Here is a 15,022-nt window from a genome sequence, read left to right on the forward strand (position 1 = left end):
GGACGGGCTACTCAGCCCCCCCCTTCCCTCCGGGCCAAGCCAGCGCCCGCCTGGAGACAGGGAAGATGTGCGTCAGTGTCACTGGGAGTGAAGGCTGCTGGCTGCTGAGAGCCGGCAGGGCCCCCAAGGGCAGGTGCCCACAGCCAGCAGCCAGGACAGGCTGCACCCCAGCAGCAGTTGCAGGTGACAGGGGGAAAGGGGGCAGGGCAGGATTCCCCCCACCCCAGTATCCCCACTGCAGGCAAGTGACCTGCATGGCCAGAGAGCCCCCAGCAGGCAGGAGAGGCCAGCGAGCTGAGCTGGCAGCAGGCCGGCCCGTATGGGCAGGGAGACAAGCAGAGGACAGCTCCTCCGCCCAGGGCAGGCTCCCGGATAGGATCCAAGCCTGGCTTCCCCCCCGCTGGCTCCATGCCCCCACAGTGGGTTTGGGGCACAGCCTCCCTCCCCCCCAATGAAGGACAGGAATCAGGGTCTCCTCTGCTTTAATGTAACATAGCTCGGCCCTCACACAAGGTGGCTCCATGGGCAGCACGGGGGCGTGGGCTCTGGGAAACAGGAGGGCTGGGGCCAGTTCCAGCACCAGCCTTGCTGCCGCCCCCACACGCCCCTGCTCCCCAGCACACAGGGCTCGGGGAGGGCAGCAGCAGAAACGAGATGCAGTGGGCCACAGCCTGAAGGGCTGCAGGCCATTGCATCAGCTGGTGGGAGCCTCATGGAGCCCCCAGAGGGTTTTAGAGGAAAGAGAGGAGGAGAAGGAGCCTCAACATCCATCCCCCGGGGGCGAGCCTGTGCCTGGATCCCACAGCACGGGTGGGGTGCTGCAGGTGGCATGGAGAGGGCCCAGCTTTTCATTGCCCCTGGGCCAGGAGATGAGGTGAGGCTGGCCGGGCCGGGCTGGGCTGAGGGTCGAGGGAAGGCGTGCGGGCGCTACACAGCAGGCGGGCGGGCACTGGCCGGGCTGGGGGTCGAGGCGAGGTGTGCGGGCGCTGCCCTATCGCAGGTCTTCGGCGGTGAACATGCCCTTGGCGCGGCGCAGGATGGAGTCCTTGGTGGCGTCGTAGGGGTGCTCCTTGGAGGGGATCTCCAGCACGGCGGGCAGCGAGCGGGTGTGCGCGTCCAGCGCGTGCCGGATCAGCTCCGCCACGAACTGGTTGATGAGCACGATGCCGATGTCCTCCCGGTTCAGGAAGCTCCTGCGGGGAGGGGGGGGGAGGGAAGGGAGGAAGCGGGGATGGGCCAGGGGTCAGGGGGGCTTTGCCTGCCGCCTCCCCAGCCAAGCACAGCCAGACTCCTGCGTCCTCCGCAGCCCGGTCCCGGCCCCCTAGCCCATCCTGGCCTGAGCTCCCCCCCCCCGATGGTCTCGTCCGGCCTGCTCTGCTCCCCCGCCCCCGTGCCCGGTGGTCCAGCCCGCTCTGCTCCCCCCCGTGCCCGGTGGTCCCGCCCGGCCCGCGCGCACCGCTCCCCCCCCACCCGTGCCCGGTGGTCCCGCCCGGCCCGCGCGCACCGGAAGGTCTCCTCGATCTCCGTCAGGCTCGTCTCCTTCTCCACCACCAGGAAGTTGGGCTTGCGGTGCTTGTTGAGCTCGCCCACCCCGCCCAGCAGGAAGCCCGTCACCGTGTCCTCGTCCCCCAGCACCGCGATCAGCTTCCCCCGCCCGGCCATGGCTCCGTCCGCCGCCGCCGCCCGCCGACTCTTTAACCCCGGCCTCGGCGCGCACGGCGCATGCGCGACCGGCCCGGCACCTGCATCAACCGACGGCGCGTGCGCGGCCGTCTGCCCCCCTCCCCCCCGCAGCCCGCCCCAACGAGCATGCGCATGGGGCACCCACCGCTCTGAGCCCGGCCGAGCCATTCTACGCATGCGTCTCGGCTCTGGAGGCTGGCCAGTCTCCTGCGCCTGTGGGCGGGACCCCTGGGGCCCCTCCCTCCTCCCGCGTGAGCCCCGCCCCCTGCACACCAGACCCCACCCCACAGCCAGGGGAGAACCCAGGAGTCCTGGCCCCACCCCCATACACCAGACCCCACCCCCCAGCCAGGGGAGAACCCAGGAGTCCTGGCCCTGCCCCCCACACATCAGACCCCCCCCCCATCTGGGAGAGAACCCAGGAGTCCTGCCCCCCCCCCCGCAAACCAGGCCTGGAGTCAGCCCAAGGAGGGACAGATGGACGGACAGATGTCCTGTGAACGTGGGGCTCCCAGCTGGGCTCCGGGCTGCCCCCAGTGGACCCGTAGGCCGGGCGCCAGCGAACCACTAAACATGCTGTCCTGCCAGGCTGGGGTGCCCCCAGCTGAGCGGGGGGAGCCGGGGGCTGCAGGCCCAGAGCTCCAGGTGGGGCAGCAGGGCTTATCCTGGAGGATGAGCAAGACCCCTTGGGGGTCCAGCGCACTGAAGGGCTCCTCCCCAGAGACTGATGCAAAGCAGAGGCCACAGCACCGGCCCCGTGGAACTGCAATTGACCCCGCTCCCCTCCCAGAGCCAGGAGAGAACCCAGGCGTCCTGGCTCCCAGCCCGGCTCTCACCACCAGACCCCCCTGTGACACGCCGTACCCCATGTAGACCTTTACGCTGTGATTTGTGTAGCATTCGTGTTCACCCTTGCCGTGTCACTGTGTGTGGTCTGATGCGACGTGTGTCACAGCAGGTGTTTCTGGAATGCTCCTGGCACACTGACCATTACTGTTGTGGTTGCGCGTTTCCTGCAATGTCACGGCTGTGGCGTATCCCCAGAGGCGCGTTTCACGTGGTTTGAACAGAGCCAGGCAATCCCCAAGCAGAGTGCGGGGCCGGGCCTGGCAGAGACAGGCCGACAGGAACAATGGCCTGGCCTGAGAAGGCGCCGCTCATTTGACTCACGTGGAAGAAATCACGCCCCTGTCTGGACAGGGCCGATCCCCTGAGCCCAGGGGCTGGCGGGGAAACATGTTAAAGGCGGAAGCGTCTTTGTCTCTGGAGCTATCCCTTGGAATCCAGCTACCAGCAACTGACAGACAGACTGACGGCCGGGAGGGGGTGGTGGGACTGCAGGAGTCAGCCCAGCCAGCCTGTGGGGTCAGCTGACATCAAAGGCCGAAAGGCTGCTAACAATTTGACTTTTGCGTAGGACGCGCTTTATCTTTGAAGGAATTGTGATCAAACCTTGAGTCATATTTTTCTGGCTTATAATCGCTTAGCATCTGGCTGTGCTCAGTAAACTTGTTTTCTCTAAAGCAGTGCCCGTGGAGTGCGTGCGTGCAGAGACCTCACTCAGCGCGCCGGGGCTGGTGTGTATCAATCTCTGATAAATGGACGGCCGAGTGTAAATGAGCGTGTCGGGTGCAGCACTGAACCCCGCAAGAGGGCAGTTCCCGGGGTCGCACCTGGGACTGGGGGTGTTTGCTGGGGGTCTATCCCATGAGCGGCTGGCCAGAAACGCTGCTTCACTGGGTCAGGGACCCGCCGGAGGCTGGGCGTGGGCTAACCCTGGAGTGGGTGGTTCACACAGCAAAGCAGAGTGAGTCAGGGCCCAGGCACGGGGGATCAGGGTGACTCAGGCCGGATGGCAGGGGGGGAATATCACACTCGCGCTCCGCCCACAGCCGGAAAGAACCCAGGTGTCCTGGCTCCCACCACCAGACCCTGCTCCCCTCCCAGAGCTGGGCTGGGGCCCAGGTCCACGTGGGGCTGATCTGTGGGGGCTCAGCCGCCCTGGGGGACGGTTACGGAGGCTTAGTGTATAGCCAGGGCCTCCTTCTGGGCCCCACGTGGTGATGCTGTCCCGGGTGAACGGGCTGGCAACCCCGGAGAGCACCCCCCCGGGAGCCTGGCGTGCCCGCTGTGCCAGGGGGGCATTGATGCCTGGCAGCTCCCCGAGCCTGAGGCGGAAGAGCTGGGCCCAACCCTGGCAGATGGGGAGAGAGGCAGCGACAGCAGCATGCTACGGCCCAGGGCCCCTCACCCTCCTGGGTGGGGGGTTCAGACCAACCCGCCAGAGCCCAGAGGCTCCTGGATCTTCTCTGCCCCCCACCTCCCGGCAGCTCAGTGGGTGCTGGTGCGTTGGGGGGACCCCACTGGCTGTGTGAGGTCTGGTGGGGTCTCCTGTGATTGGCATAGGGCTGGACACGCCTGGCACTGGGGAGCCACATCCCCAGGGCAGGGGGGCAGCCCCGGTGCTGGAGACAGAGTGAGGTGCTGCCAGAGGAGGGCTGGGGGGAGGGGGGGGGCTTTCCCGTCACCGCATGGTGGCCCTGGGGGGTGCGCACGGCGCAGGACAGAGACAGCAGCACGGGGCACATCAGCAAGTCACTTTATTTCCCCAGCAGCTTGGCTGGCCCTGGCGCTTGGCAGAGAACAAGGCCGGGGGTGCCAGGGGCTCCCCTCCCACGTAGACCCGGAGGCACCCTGCAGATCGCGGGCCGGGGGGGGGGGGCCTTTGTAGGGGGCTTTTCTTTTTTAAAAAGCGTCAGGAGCCCTGCTTCGCCCCCAGGGGTCACACGCGGGCCCCTTTCCCACGCCGATCTAGCCCGTCGCCAGCCTCCTCTGCCCTGCCATGTCCTTCGCCCCGGCCATGCCCCCTGCCGCTCTGCACCCTAACCAGGCCCTGGCTGTGCCCCAGCCATGCCCTGCACCCCACCTGCACCCTGGTCACACCCTCTGCCCCTCTGTGCCCCATCTATGCCATGCACCCTGCCCTCTGCCTGTCTGTGCCCTGGCTATGCCCTGCACCCCATCTGCATCCTAGCCATGCCCTCTGCCCATCTGTGCCCCATCTATGCCCCATCTATGCCCTGTGCCCTGGCTGTGCCCCAGCCATGCCCGCCGCCCCTCCAACGGCGCTGGAGGAAAGAAAGAGAAAATGCTGAGAAACAACTATAAAAAGTGCCTCTCTTCCCTTCGCCCAGCGCGGGGGCCCCCGGCACGGCCCTGCAGCAGAGCATTGTGGGTAGCCGGTGGGGGCCCCGGCCTGGCACCGTTGGGCACGACCAGGCTCCGGTGCAGGGCAGCCCCGTGGAGTCTGTGGTTGAGCCGGTTCTTCCCCCGCAGGCCGGCCGGGCGGGGCACGGGGGGCGGAAGCGTGCGCGTGCGAGCGTGCGTGTGAGAGGGGAAGGGGGGGGCGGGCGCGGCCTAGGGCACGGTGACCTGGAAGGGGCTGCCCGGCACGCCCTCCTCGCCCCACTTGAGGATGAGGACGTAGTCGCCCGTCTCCTTGACGGTGTAGGTGACGTTGTACACCCGGTTGCCCACGTGCTTGACGTACACCTCCTCGCACGGCGTCTTGGGGCCGTGCACGCCCACCATCAGCATGTTGGTGCCTGTGGGGGGGGGCAGAGAATGCATGGGGGTGGGGCCAGGGAGCACGTAGGAGGGGGTGAAGAGGCCGGGGTGGAGCCCAGCGGTGCCCAACGGGGAGCAGCTCGGACCAGGATCCCGCAGGGCATGGTGCCCCCGTCACCAGAAACCCCATAGAAACTGGGGTCCCCCACAACCCTCATTCCCCAACTCTCAGGGACTTACACTGACCCCCAGTGGAGCCCAAAGAGACCTGGGGGCTGAGGGTTACCTCCTGCACCCCACGCTGCTCGCCCCACGGATGCCCGCATTGGCACCCCCTCCCCCGCCCCGTGACCGGCTGGCCCCGCCCCCTGCTGGCCAGGCCCCTCCCCTCTCCCCAGGCCCCGCCCCTCCCGTACCAGCCTTGCTGCAGTCCACGGTGAAGGTGTTCTTCTGGCCCACGAAGGCCTTCGTGAGCCCGGGGCCCCGGGCCACCACCTTGCTGGCGTCGGAGGAGAACTTGGGCACGGCCCCGTAGCTGCCGGCCACGGAGGACGACGACTTGGTGACCGTCTCCACCAGCACGGTGGACGTCTCGTGGAGGCTGTGGCCGCCGGAGAGACGTGGCCCTGGGGAGATCAGTGCAGACATGTCACCAACCCCATGTGCGCGCTTCCAGCCCCCAGCCAGCCAGCCCCTGCCGGGGAGGGGCTCCAGGGAGGGGCACAGTGAGGGCAGCAGGATTTGGGGGCGCAGGGGGACAGGTGCTCAGAGACCTAGATCCACAGCGGGGGCAGCCGGTTCATGCCAGACATCGGGATGTCGTCAGCACAGAGCATCGGGCATGGCAGGGGGGACGAAGAGAAGATATTCTTGGGGCTTTCTCTGCGTGCTGTGCGTGTGCCTCAGTTTCCCCACAGGTTACTCCTGTATGTCAGTGATGGGAGCCAGGCGTGGGATCATGGCAGAGCCCACTAGAGGGGGGAGGGGCCTTCCCCGGCCCCACGTCTGCAGACCTGGCCGGGACCCCCTGCCCCGGCCCCAGCAGCTGCAACAGGCTGTGACCAAGAGGAGCGGCTGCCTAGCCCGGGAAGGAGACAAAGGCCTGGGAGGGGCTGGGGGACGGGGCTGGGGGTGGCTGGGGGAAGAGGCCAGTCCCCCCGGGCGGCCTGGGGGGGGAGGGACCCCGAGAATGGGGCTCTGCGGGCGGTTGCTGCTGTAACTCCTAGTTAAGCTGCTAGCAAAGTCCGTGTGCGCCGTGACCCCGAGAACTAACAGCCCCCGGCCCCCGGCTGGCCGGGAATCGCTGCTGAGGGGGGTGCAGGGGGGCAGGGAGGGACTCCCTGAGACCCAGCCGGGGGGTGCTGCAGGGGGAGTCCAAGTGGAACAGGGGCGCTGGACGCTGCGGGGCCAGGGGCAGGAGGCTGCGGCGCTGGGGTGGGGACCCTCGAGAGACCTGGGCTGGCTGCCCCCAGCCCCAGCGTGGCCAGGACCCTCTCCCCACCCCCAGCCGCCAGCACAGCTGGCCCCCCCTTTCCCCCCAGCAGGGCCGTACCTGTGACCTTGGCTTTGAAGGGGCTGCCCACAATGTGCTGGGGCCCTCCGTACTTGATGGAGATGAGGTAGCTGCCGGGCGCCATGGGGGTGTAGGCGACCCTGTGGCCCTCGGGGCACTCCTGGCAATCCAGCTTCACCTTGGAGGGGCCGTCGATGGTGACGGCCAGGGCCCCCGAGCCGGCGTTCAGCGTGTTGACGAAGAACTCCGAGGACACGCCTGGGGGCAGGAAGGAGGGTGAGGGGGCAGCGGAGCAGGGCCTGCCCGAGCCGGCCCCCCTGGAGCAGAGACGGACAGTGCCCAACATGCCCGAGCGTCCCCCTGCTCCGCCGCACCCCGCTTCCCGCGGCAGGGCTCCCTCCTGGCCCGGCCGTTCCCGCGCCCCCCGTCCCGTCCCCAGCTGCCAGAGCCGGCTCCGGCGCCTGGATCCCCTCCCTCCTCTCCAGGGGCGCAAGCTGGGGCCGTGCTCTGCACCCCCGTGCGGCGCAGCCGGGAGCAGGGGGCGGGAAGCCGCAGCCAAGGCCGTTTTAAGACCTTCGTAGGCCCCCGACCGAAATAACTCATTTGATTTGAAGCTATTAATTGAAGCACATGAACTGTGAGGTTTTGTGGCCCCTGGTTATGCTGCTCTGAGCAAAACGTCAAATACAAATTGTTCAGAACTGAAACCTGCATTTAACGCATTCCCTTTGGCTAATATTGTAACCGTATTCCTTCAAAGCGGAGAACACTGTAAATCTGGTCACAGAATTAAACTCACGCTGGATAAATACAATAGCAATTTGTACCGTAGATAAAGAGATTTCCTTTCAGAGGCTATGAATTTCCATTTTATCGTTTGCTTTTCCAGTTTTCGGATACATTGTATTTTAGTTCACAAAACGTTTCTAGGCCCTGCAAGTGTCGTAGGCCCTGGGCACTGCCCCTGTTGCGCCTAATGGATAATACGGCCCTGGCCGCAGCCCTACCTGTGATGCCGCCCTCCAGGCCCGGGCCGTACGCGGAGACGAGGCCCGGGTCGCCGGCCTGGCTCAGCTCCCCCACCCGGATCTTGAAGGGGCTGCCGGGAATGTGGCGCCCGTTGAATTTGACGTCGATGGCGTGCACGCCGTTCTCCCGCGGGATGAAGCGGATGGTGGATTTATCTGTGGGGGGAAGAGGGGGGAGGATCAGAGAGCCCAGCTCGGACCCCTCCACGGCGCCCGCCTGCCCCGGCCCACCCGGCCCAGGCTGCAGGAGCTGCTCACCTTGGTCCGGGCCCCCTCTGGGACCAGGTCAGACTCCGCAATGCCCTGTCTCCGGCCCGTGGCCAGTCCCTCCCGCCCGCTCTGAGCCCCTGGCCCCCTCACCGCTGTCCAGCTCCGAGACGTAGCACTCCTCCACCGCGCCCGAGGGCGTGTGCACCTTGGCGTCGATCACGCCCCGCGCCCCGTTCAGCTGCACCCCGAAGGACGCCGGCTGGTCGACCTTTAAGCCCGTCTCCTGTGACGGCAAAGGGGGGGTGAAGCCGAGGCCGGGGCAGTTCTGGGCATGCCGGGGGCCCTGTCCCAGGGGGAGACTGTCACCCCCCCCAGCTTGGAGGGGAACCGGGGGGCGGACCCGCAAAGCCCAGCCCCCTGCTAGAACTGCACCTCCTCACCCTGGACCCGACGGGCACAGGATCGTGGTTCAGGGATCTTCACAGGCTGCAGGGCCCACGGCTCCACTGCAATCGCCCCATCTGCTGGGGGGCAGGGGCACGCAGGGGGCTGCGGGTCGGGAGTGAGGGGCACCGGCGGGGCCGTGGCTCGCGTTCCTCACGTCTCAGCCCCGTGCGCTGGCCCCTGGCACCGAGCCCCCCCCGGGTGGTACCTGGAGGCTGGTCACGTTCAGCCTGCGGGCGTCGTCGGAGAGCGAGGCCACGGGCACCACGAAGGGGCTGTCGGGGATGTGCTCCTCGTTGAACTTGATCGACACCTCGTAGTCCCCTGCGGAGCCGAGCCCACGGGACGGGGTCAGGCTGGGCCCGGCAGCCCGGTGGGCAGGGCACTGGGGCCAGGAAGCCGAGCTGGGTCCGGTGCCAGGCTCCTGGGGCTGGGGCAGGGGCAGGGGGCAGCTGTGGGGAAAGGCAGAGATCCCCGGGGCCGGGGAGCGATGTGCGCAGGAGGGAGCCTGGGGGTTGTCGGGGGGACCCGCGCCCTTGTGCCCTGTGAAGGTCGGGCCCCCTGGATGGGAGGGGCTGTGGCAGGCCCTGTTGGCCCCACGCAGCTGGGCTGAGGCGGGGGAACGCGGCCCCCTGTCCCGGGGCAGGGGCCGGCTGGAGCCCTGGAGCCGAGCATGGGACGGGGAGGGGGGTGTGGTTGCCCCACAATGGGGCAGGAGGGCTCAGACCCAGGCATGGCACCGGCCCAGGCGGGCAGGCAGGGGGGGCCCCCACCTGGCTCCTGGACGATGTAGGAGACGCCGCAGGAGCCGTCCTTCCTGTCCTCGAAGGAGATCTCGGCCTTGCTGGGCCCCTCGACGGCGATGGAGAGGCCTCCGGCGCCTGCCTCCCGCGTCCAGATGCTGAACTCGGCTGGGGACACAGAGAGCCGTCAGGGGGTCCGGCGCCCCCCCCCCCCACCTCCCTCCTGCCAGCGCCCGGCCCAGCCCCGACCCCCTCTGGTGCCCGCCCGGCGCAGGCCCCGCTACCTGGCACTCCGGCGACGCCGCTCTCCAGGCCGGTGCCCCCCGCCCGCACCTTGTGGGCGCCACCCTCGCCCAGGGGTCCCACGGTGAACTGGAAGGGGCTGCCCGGCACGTGCTGGCCGCGGTACTTGACGTGCACCGTGTGGGCCCCCATCTCCTGGGGCACGAAGCGCACGCTGTAGGCGCTGTCCTCGCCCTCGATGATCTCCGCGTCGGCCGTCTGCCCCGACGGGCTGGTCACCTGGGCCGTCATGGTCGGGGGGCCCGCCTCACCTGGGCGACGAGAGACAGGCGGGGGCATCAGCCAATTGCAGACCTGCATCCTCCCGCCCCCAGCCGGGGCGCTGCACCCAGCATTACCATGCAGCCACCTCTGTGGCAGAGCACTGCCGGCCTGACACCACCCCCTGCACAACGCTGCGGCCCCATCCACCACCACAGCGCCGGCGGGCACAGGGTCTCCCTGCACACGTGGGGGCACTGCACCCGCCCCCCCCCCTCACCCCAGCAGCTTGGGACTGGAAGGGAAGGAGGGTCCTGCACTGAACAGGTCCTGCGCTGCTGGTAGGGGGCAGGGAGCGGGCATGGGGTCACCTGCCCTGGGATCTGGGCTAATGCCCACCTTGGGGTAACGGGGACAGCGCCCCCTGGTGAGCCCCCCTGCTCCCTGCAGCACGGCGCAACCCCCAGCCCCCCGTGGGTCGCGCCCCCGAAAAACGACACGGCCACGCTTGTGTGAGACACGTGTGCAAAACCGACGTGCCCTGAGACACCCCCCCTCCCCTGTTCACACCCCCGTGCCCGGCACGTACCCTCCTGGGGCCGGGCAATGCTGCCGAAGGAGCCGAGGCTGTCGCGGGCCAGGAAGTCGCCGAAGACGTTGTGGAAGGGGTCCCCCCCCACCTGGGTGGACTCCTCCACCCGCACCTCCCGCGTGGTCTCCCCGCCGCGCGTCTTGCTGATCTCCGTCCGCTCGGTGCGCGTGTAGGTGTGGCTGCTGCGCGTGAAGGTCCGCGTCAGCCGCTCCTGCGCCGACACCATCTGGAACCAGTTCCCTGCGCGGCGCCGGGGGTCAGAGGGGAGGGCGCTGGGCCTGGAGCGCCACCCTGCTGTCCCCCCCGGCCGCTCTGCCCCCCTGCGCATCCAGGCTCGGAACGAGTCAGTGACCGGTGCCTGCTCCTCCCCAGAGTCAGCAGCCTCTCACTGGCGGGGAGGAGCCCTGTGCCCCCGCCCCCCGGCCTCTGAGCCCCACGGGGCCAGGCAGGCTGCATGGCTGCAAATCCATGCCCCAGGTGGCCCCCCCCCAGCCATCAGCCTTCCCTCCTGTCTGGGGGTCCAGGGCGTTTCCCCAGGCTGGAGGCAGAGTCCCCGTCCCCCCCATCCCCCAGCCCCGGCTGTACCTGGGATCTTGAGGTTGAGGTCGCAGGTGCTGCCGATGGCGGCGATGGAGGGCGCCTGCCGCCGGCGCGTGATGCTCTCCCTCATGCGCCCCTCGCCCGTCACCTTCACCGTGAAGGGGCTCCCTGCGCACGGACACGCCGGGTCAGCCGCGCCCAGGGCACGCAGCCAGGGCCGCCACACAGCGCCTTCACACCGCTTCAGCTGGGGGCGTGGCCCTGGCACCTCCTACCCCCGCCCCCCGAGGCGGAGGGGAAACTGAGGCACCGTATGTCCTCACCCAGGAGCCATCTGGGAGGGGTATCTCTGCCTTCAATGGCAGAGCTGGGGAAAGAACCCAGGCGTCCTGGCTCCCAGCCCCCCCCACTCTAACCAGTAGACCCCACTCCCCTCCCAGAGGCAGGGAGAGAACCCAGGCGTCCTGGCTCCCGGCCCCGCTGCTCCACCCACTAGACTGACCCGCCTTCACCTTGCCCGGCTGCCCTCCCCGGGGGGCTGGTCCCGGCCTGGCCATGCCCCCTCTTTTCCCCGTACCTGGCACGTGCTTGTCAGCGAATTTGATGTTGATGATGTAGTTGCCCGGCTCGGTGGGGCAGTAGGTCACCTTGCAGGTGCCGTCCTCCACGTCCTCGCAGTTGATGTCCACCTTGCTGGGCCCCTCGATGGACAGGCCCAGCCCGCCATAGCCTGGGGAGGGGGGAGCGGGCGTGAGCGCAAGGGCCCCCAAGACCCCCCCACAGCGCCAGCCCCACTCTGCCCTGCAGGGCTCGGGAATGACTGGCCGGGGCCAGCCTGCGTCGGGGGGGGCCGGGCTCCCCGGCCCGATTTCCCACTCAGGACGTCCCCCGATTGCCCTGCCCGGAGCCCCCCCGGGGCCGCCCCCTCCCCCTCCCGGCCGGCCCCCGCGGCGAGCGCCCACCTGCCGTGCGGGTGTCGACGATGAACTCGGCCACCTCGAAGGTGCGGCCCTCCACCAGCCCCTTGCCCCACACCTTCACCTTGCTGGCGTCCCCGATCTCCGACGGCCCCACCAGGATCTTGAAGGGGCTGTTGGAGACGTGCTTCCCGCTCTTCCGCACGCTCACCACGTGCTCCCCCACCTCCTTGGGCGTGAACGAGATGCCTGGGGGAGATGGGTGGGCTCAGCGCCGGCCCCATAGCCCCCCTGCCAGCCCCCCATGCCGGTGCCACGGCCCGGCCAGCCCCGTATCCCCCCTCCTGGCCCCCATGCTGGAGCCACGGCTCAGCCAGCCCCGTATCTCCCCTCCCAGCGACACGCCGACCCCACGGCCCAACCAGCCCCGTATCCTCCCTCTCAGCCCCACGCCGGCCCCACAGCCCAGCCAGCCCTGTATCCTCTCTCCCAGCCCCATGCCAGCCCCACGGCCCAGCCAGCCCCATATCCCCCCTCCCTGCCCCCCACACCAAAGCCCCGGCCCAGCCAGTCCCGTCTCCCGCGCTGGCACCGATGTGGCGGTTGGGCAGTCTCTTGAGCAGGCAGGGCTCCTCGTGGCCGGAGGGCGCCCGGATGCCGGCCGTCAGCAGGCTCAGGTCGCTCTCGCTGATCTTCAGGGACACGTCGGTGGAGGTGCCCACGTTGAGCTGGGACGTCCGCATGGAGTCGTCCCCTGCGGGCAGGAGGGGGCCTGTGAGTGGGGCTGGGCAGGGGAGAATCCCGGGAGATGGGGGTGTGTGTCAGGGGCAGGTGCTGGGAAATGCAGGGGGCTGGGTGGGGTCACCCTGGGGGTTGGGGGTGTGTGTTCGGGGGGGCAGGGGCTGGGTGGAAGGGCCCTGGGGGCAGGTGGATTGTTGGGGGGCTGGTGGGAAGTTGAGTGGCAGGGGCTGGGCAGGGCGGACCCCAGGGGCCAGGGGTGTGTGTCGGGGGGCAGGGCAGGGGCCCGGTGGGGGGCTCACCGGTGATCTTGGCGGAGAAGGGGCTGCCCAGCACGTGGTGCTGGTCGAAGCGGACGATGACGGTGTATCACCAGGCGTGGTGGGCAGGTGGATTGTCGGGGGGCTGGGTGGGGAGTGTGGGGGGGCTGGGGAGGTGTCAGGGGGCTGGGTGGGGGGGCAGAGGGGGTGTTGGGGGGCTGGGGCCGGGCAGGGGGGCTCACCGGTGATCTTGGCGGAGAAGGGGCTGCCCGGCACGTGGCGCTGGTCGAAGCGGACGATGACGCTGTAGTCGCCGGGCGCGGTGGGCAGGTAGGACACGCTGCAGGTCCCGTCTTTGTTGTCCTTGCAGGTGATCTCGGCCTTGGACGGGCCCTCGACAGCCAGCGACAGCCCCCCTGGGGAACCAGCTGTCAGGGGCGCCGGGACCAGGGCCCCCCCTGGCCCCCTGCCCCTCCCCCACCCACCTCCCCCTGCCTCCCTCCCCCCCCCGTACCTTCGCCGGCGTCCTTGGTGACGATGGTGAAGGTGGCCGGCTTGTTGACCATGCCGTGGCTGAGGCCGGGCCCGTAGGCGCTGACGTGCCGGGTGTGGACGGCGTCGACGTAGAACTGCAGGGGGCTCCCTGGGGGGAAGGGGGGGCAGGGGACCGTGACCGGGGGCTCGTGGGGTGGGGGGGTGCTGGGGGGCAGGGAGCCCGTGAGTGGGACTTGCAGGGGGTTTCCTGGGGGGCAGGAGCTCAGGGGGCTGGGCCAGGCTCTGAGTTCTGGGACCCCAGGCCAGCCGGCTCCAGGGACATGGGGGTCGCTCGGCCCCAGATGCGGGGGCTGTTCTCCAGCCCCACTGCCCCCAAGGCTGGGGTTCTCTGGCCCCCCGAGCAGCCAGTTCCCTGCAAACAGGCCAGTGCTAGGGGCTGCTGGCTCCAGGGTGGGGGCAGGGAGCTGGGGGGCTGGGGACCGGACCCCCCTCTGGCCACACCAGGCAGGGGAGGAAAGAGCCATGGAGAAGGGGGCACCAAGGGGGGGGGACCGTGTGGGGCCAAGGGGGGCACTAAGGCTCTCTGGGGCCTTCTCCCCATGGGCCTGGCATGCAGGACAAATCCCCCCCCCCCCGGCAATAAGGGGCTGGGGTGGGGCAGGGCGGGCGCTCCCATCGCCCCGTGGGGAGCCGCGGGCGGGCGGGCGGCCCCTCACCGGGGATGTGGTTCCCGTCGTATTTGATGTCCATCTCGTGCAGCCCCTTCTCCACGGGGGCGAAGCGCACCGTCACCGTCCCGTCCTTGTTATCCGTGATGCTGGGCCGGGCTGTCTTCCCCGAGGGCATGTGCACCTCGCCTGGGGGGCGGCGCGGCTCCGTCAGCGGGCACCCTCTGCCCTGCCCCGGCCCGCCCTCTCCCCCCTGCGCCAGCCCCCCGACCTCAGATCTCCCATCCCCCAGTCCAGCCCCCCACTCCTCCCAGCCCTCCTTCTCCAACCCACCCTGCACCCCGCCCAGCGCCCGTACCGGTGATCTCCCCTTTCTGCACGGTGAGGGGGATGACCAGGCTGAAGGGCCGCAGCACGGAGTCCAGGCTCTCGGCGGGCACCACGGGCTGGTCGGTGGCCTGGCGGGTGGCGGGAAGGGGCAGAGACAGAGAGCGAGAGAGAAAGAGAGAGAGAGAGAGACGGGGTTGGCGTCGGAGGCAGAGCGCCCGAGGCGGAGCAGGGCAGGAGCAGAGTCAGAGCTGGCAGAGAAGGAAGGCGCGAGGGCGTGGGGCAGGACAGGCGGAGCTCATTACGGGGGGGGGGGGGGGGAATCGCTGTCCCCAGGCTTGGGGGGGCCCCTCATCCCGCCCTGATCCTGTGGCACCGGGAACCCCTTAGTGAGACAGGCGGCCTCTGGCTGCCCCCCGAGCCTGGCACGGCCGCAGCGCCCGGACCCAGCTGGCTGCGAGAGGGGCACAACCCAGGCGCCAGCCCCACACGGCCGTGGCGCACCGGGGGGCCGGGGGATTCGCTGTGCGGGCACCCAGGGAGGGGAGCGACGGAGGCGGGCGGGTGCTCTGCTGGGGGAAGGGGGCGTCCGGCCCGAGAGAGCCCAGGGCTCGGAGCCGAGAAGCGTCCTGGGAGAGGCAGCAGGACAGAGCAGAGAGAGAGGCGAGGGGGCGAGGGCACGCCTGGTACCCAGCGTGCCGGGTAGCCGCCGGCCTGGTGCGGAGAGAAGGGCTGGCGCAACTGCAGCGAGTCGCACGGCTCCTCGATGTGGGGGATGGTCTCGCACGCCTGG

General features: G+C 69.4%; 2 protein-coding genes across 3 annotated transcripts in view; both read right to left on the reverse strand.

Moving 5' to 3' along the window:
• Positions 1-465: 465 nt before the first annotated feature.
• Positions 466-1,732, reverse strand: ATP6V1F (ATPase H+ transporting V1 subunit F). The gene is made up of 2 exons (XM_067534954.1): positions 1,505-1,732; positions 466-1,193 (listed from the first exon to the last, which is right to left on the reverse strand). The coding sequence occupies exons 1-2, from the start codon at positions 1,660-1,662 to the stop codon at positions 992-994; spliced, it is 360 nt and encodes a 119-aa protein (XP_067391055.1). The 5' UTR covers positions 1,663-1,732; the 3' UTR covers positions 466-991.
• Positions 1,733-4,266: 2,534 nt separating this feature from the next.
• FLNC (filamin C) overlaps positions 4,267-15,022 on the reverse strand; it is a 40,840-nt gene continuing 30,084 nt past the window's right edge. Inside the window, exons 31-48 of one of the 2 annotated variants that reach the window (XM_067534912.1) lie at positions 14,920-15,018; positions 14,261-14,360; positions 13,951-14,091; positions 13,254-13,382; positions 12,982-13,155; positions 12,334-12,495; positions 11,787-11,990; positions 11,402-11,554; positions 10,870-10,992; positions 10,282-10,524; positions 9,473-9,742; positions 9,219-9,356; positions 8,654-8,769; positions 8,152-8,284; positions 7,771-7,947; positions 6,803-7,021; positions 5,667-5,876; positions 4,267-5,288 (exon numbers count right to left, since the gene is read on the reverse strand). In XM_067534912.1, the coding sequence (XP_067391013.1) occupies positions 5,101-5,288; positions 5,667-5,876; positions 6,803-7,021; positions 7,771-7,947; positions 8,152-8,284; positions 8,654-8,769; positions 9,219-9,356; positions 9,473-9,742; positions 10,282-10,524; positions 10,870-10,992; positions 11,402-11,554; positions 11,787-11,990; positions 12,334-12,495; positions 12,982-13,155; positions 13,254-13,382; positions 13,951-14,091; positions 14,261-14,360; positions 14,920-15,018 (2,979 nt within the window). In that variant the 3' untranslated portion in view covers positions 4,267-5,100. The remainder of the gene's footprint in view (positions 5,289-5,666; positions 5,877-6,802; positions 7,022-7,770; positions 7,948-8,151; positions 8,285-8,653; positions 8,770-9,218; positions 9,357-9,472; positions 9,743-10,281; positions 10,525-10,869; positions 10,993-11,401; positions 11,555-11,786; positions 11,991-12,333; positions 12,496-12,981; positions 13,156-13,253; positions 13,383-13,950; positions 14,092-14,260; positions 14,361-14,919; positions 15,019-15,022) is intronic. The other variant, XM_067534911.1, reaches the window with a different exon arrangement.

This window comes from Emydura macquarii, unplaced genomic scaffold (assembly GCF_026122565.2).
Source record: "Emydura macquarii macquarii isolate MOO-44397 ecotype Brisbane River unplaced genomic scaffold, CSIRO-AGI_Emac_v2 contig_3470, whole genome shotgun sequence".
NCBI classification, from domain to species: domain Eukaryota; kingdom Metazoa; phylum Chordata; order Testudines; family Chelidae; genus Emydura; species Emydura macquarii.

Bases quoted from the DNA above. Each gene is read 5' to 3' on its own strand.
- ATP6V1F (XM_067534954.1), bottom strand. From the start codon at position 1,662: ATGGCCGGGCGGGGGAAGCTGATCGCGGTGCTGGGGGACGAGGACACG. The intron at 1,194-1,504 runs GTGCGCGCGGGC...CCCTCCCCGCAG, and splicing joins GAGATCGAGGAGACCTTCCG to GAGCTTCCTGAACCGGGAGG.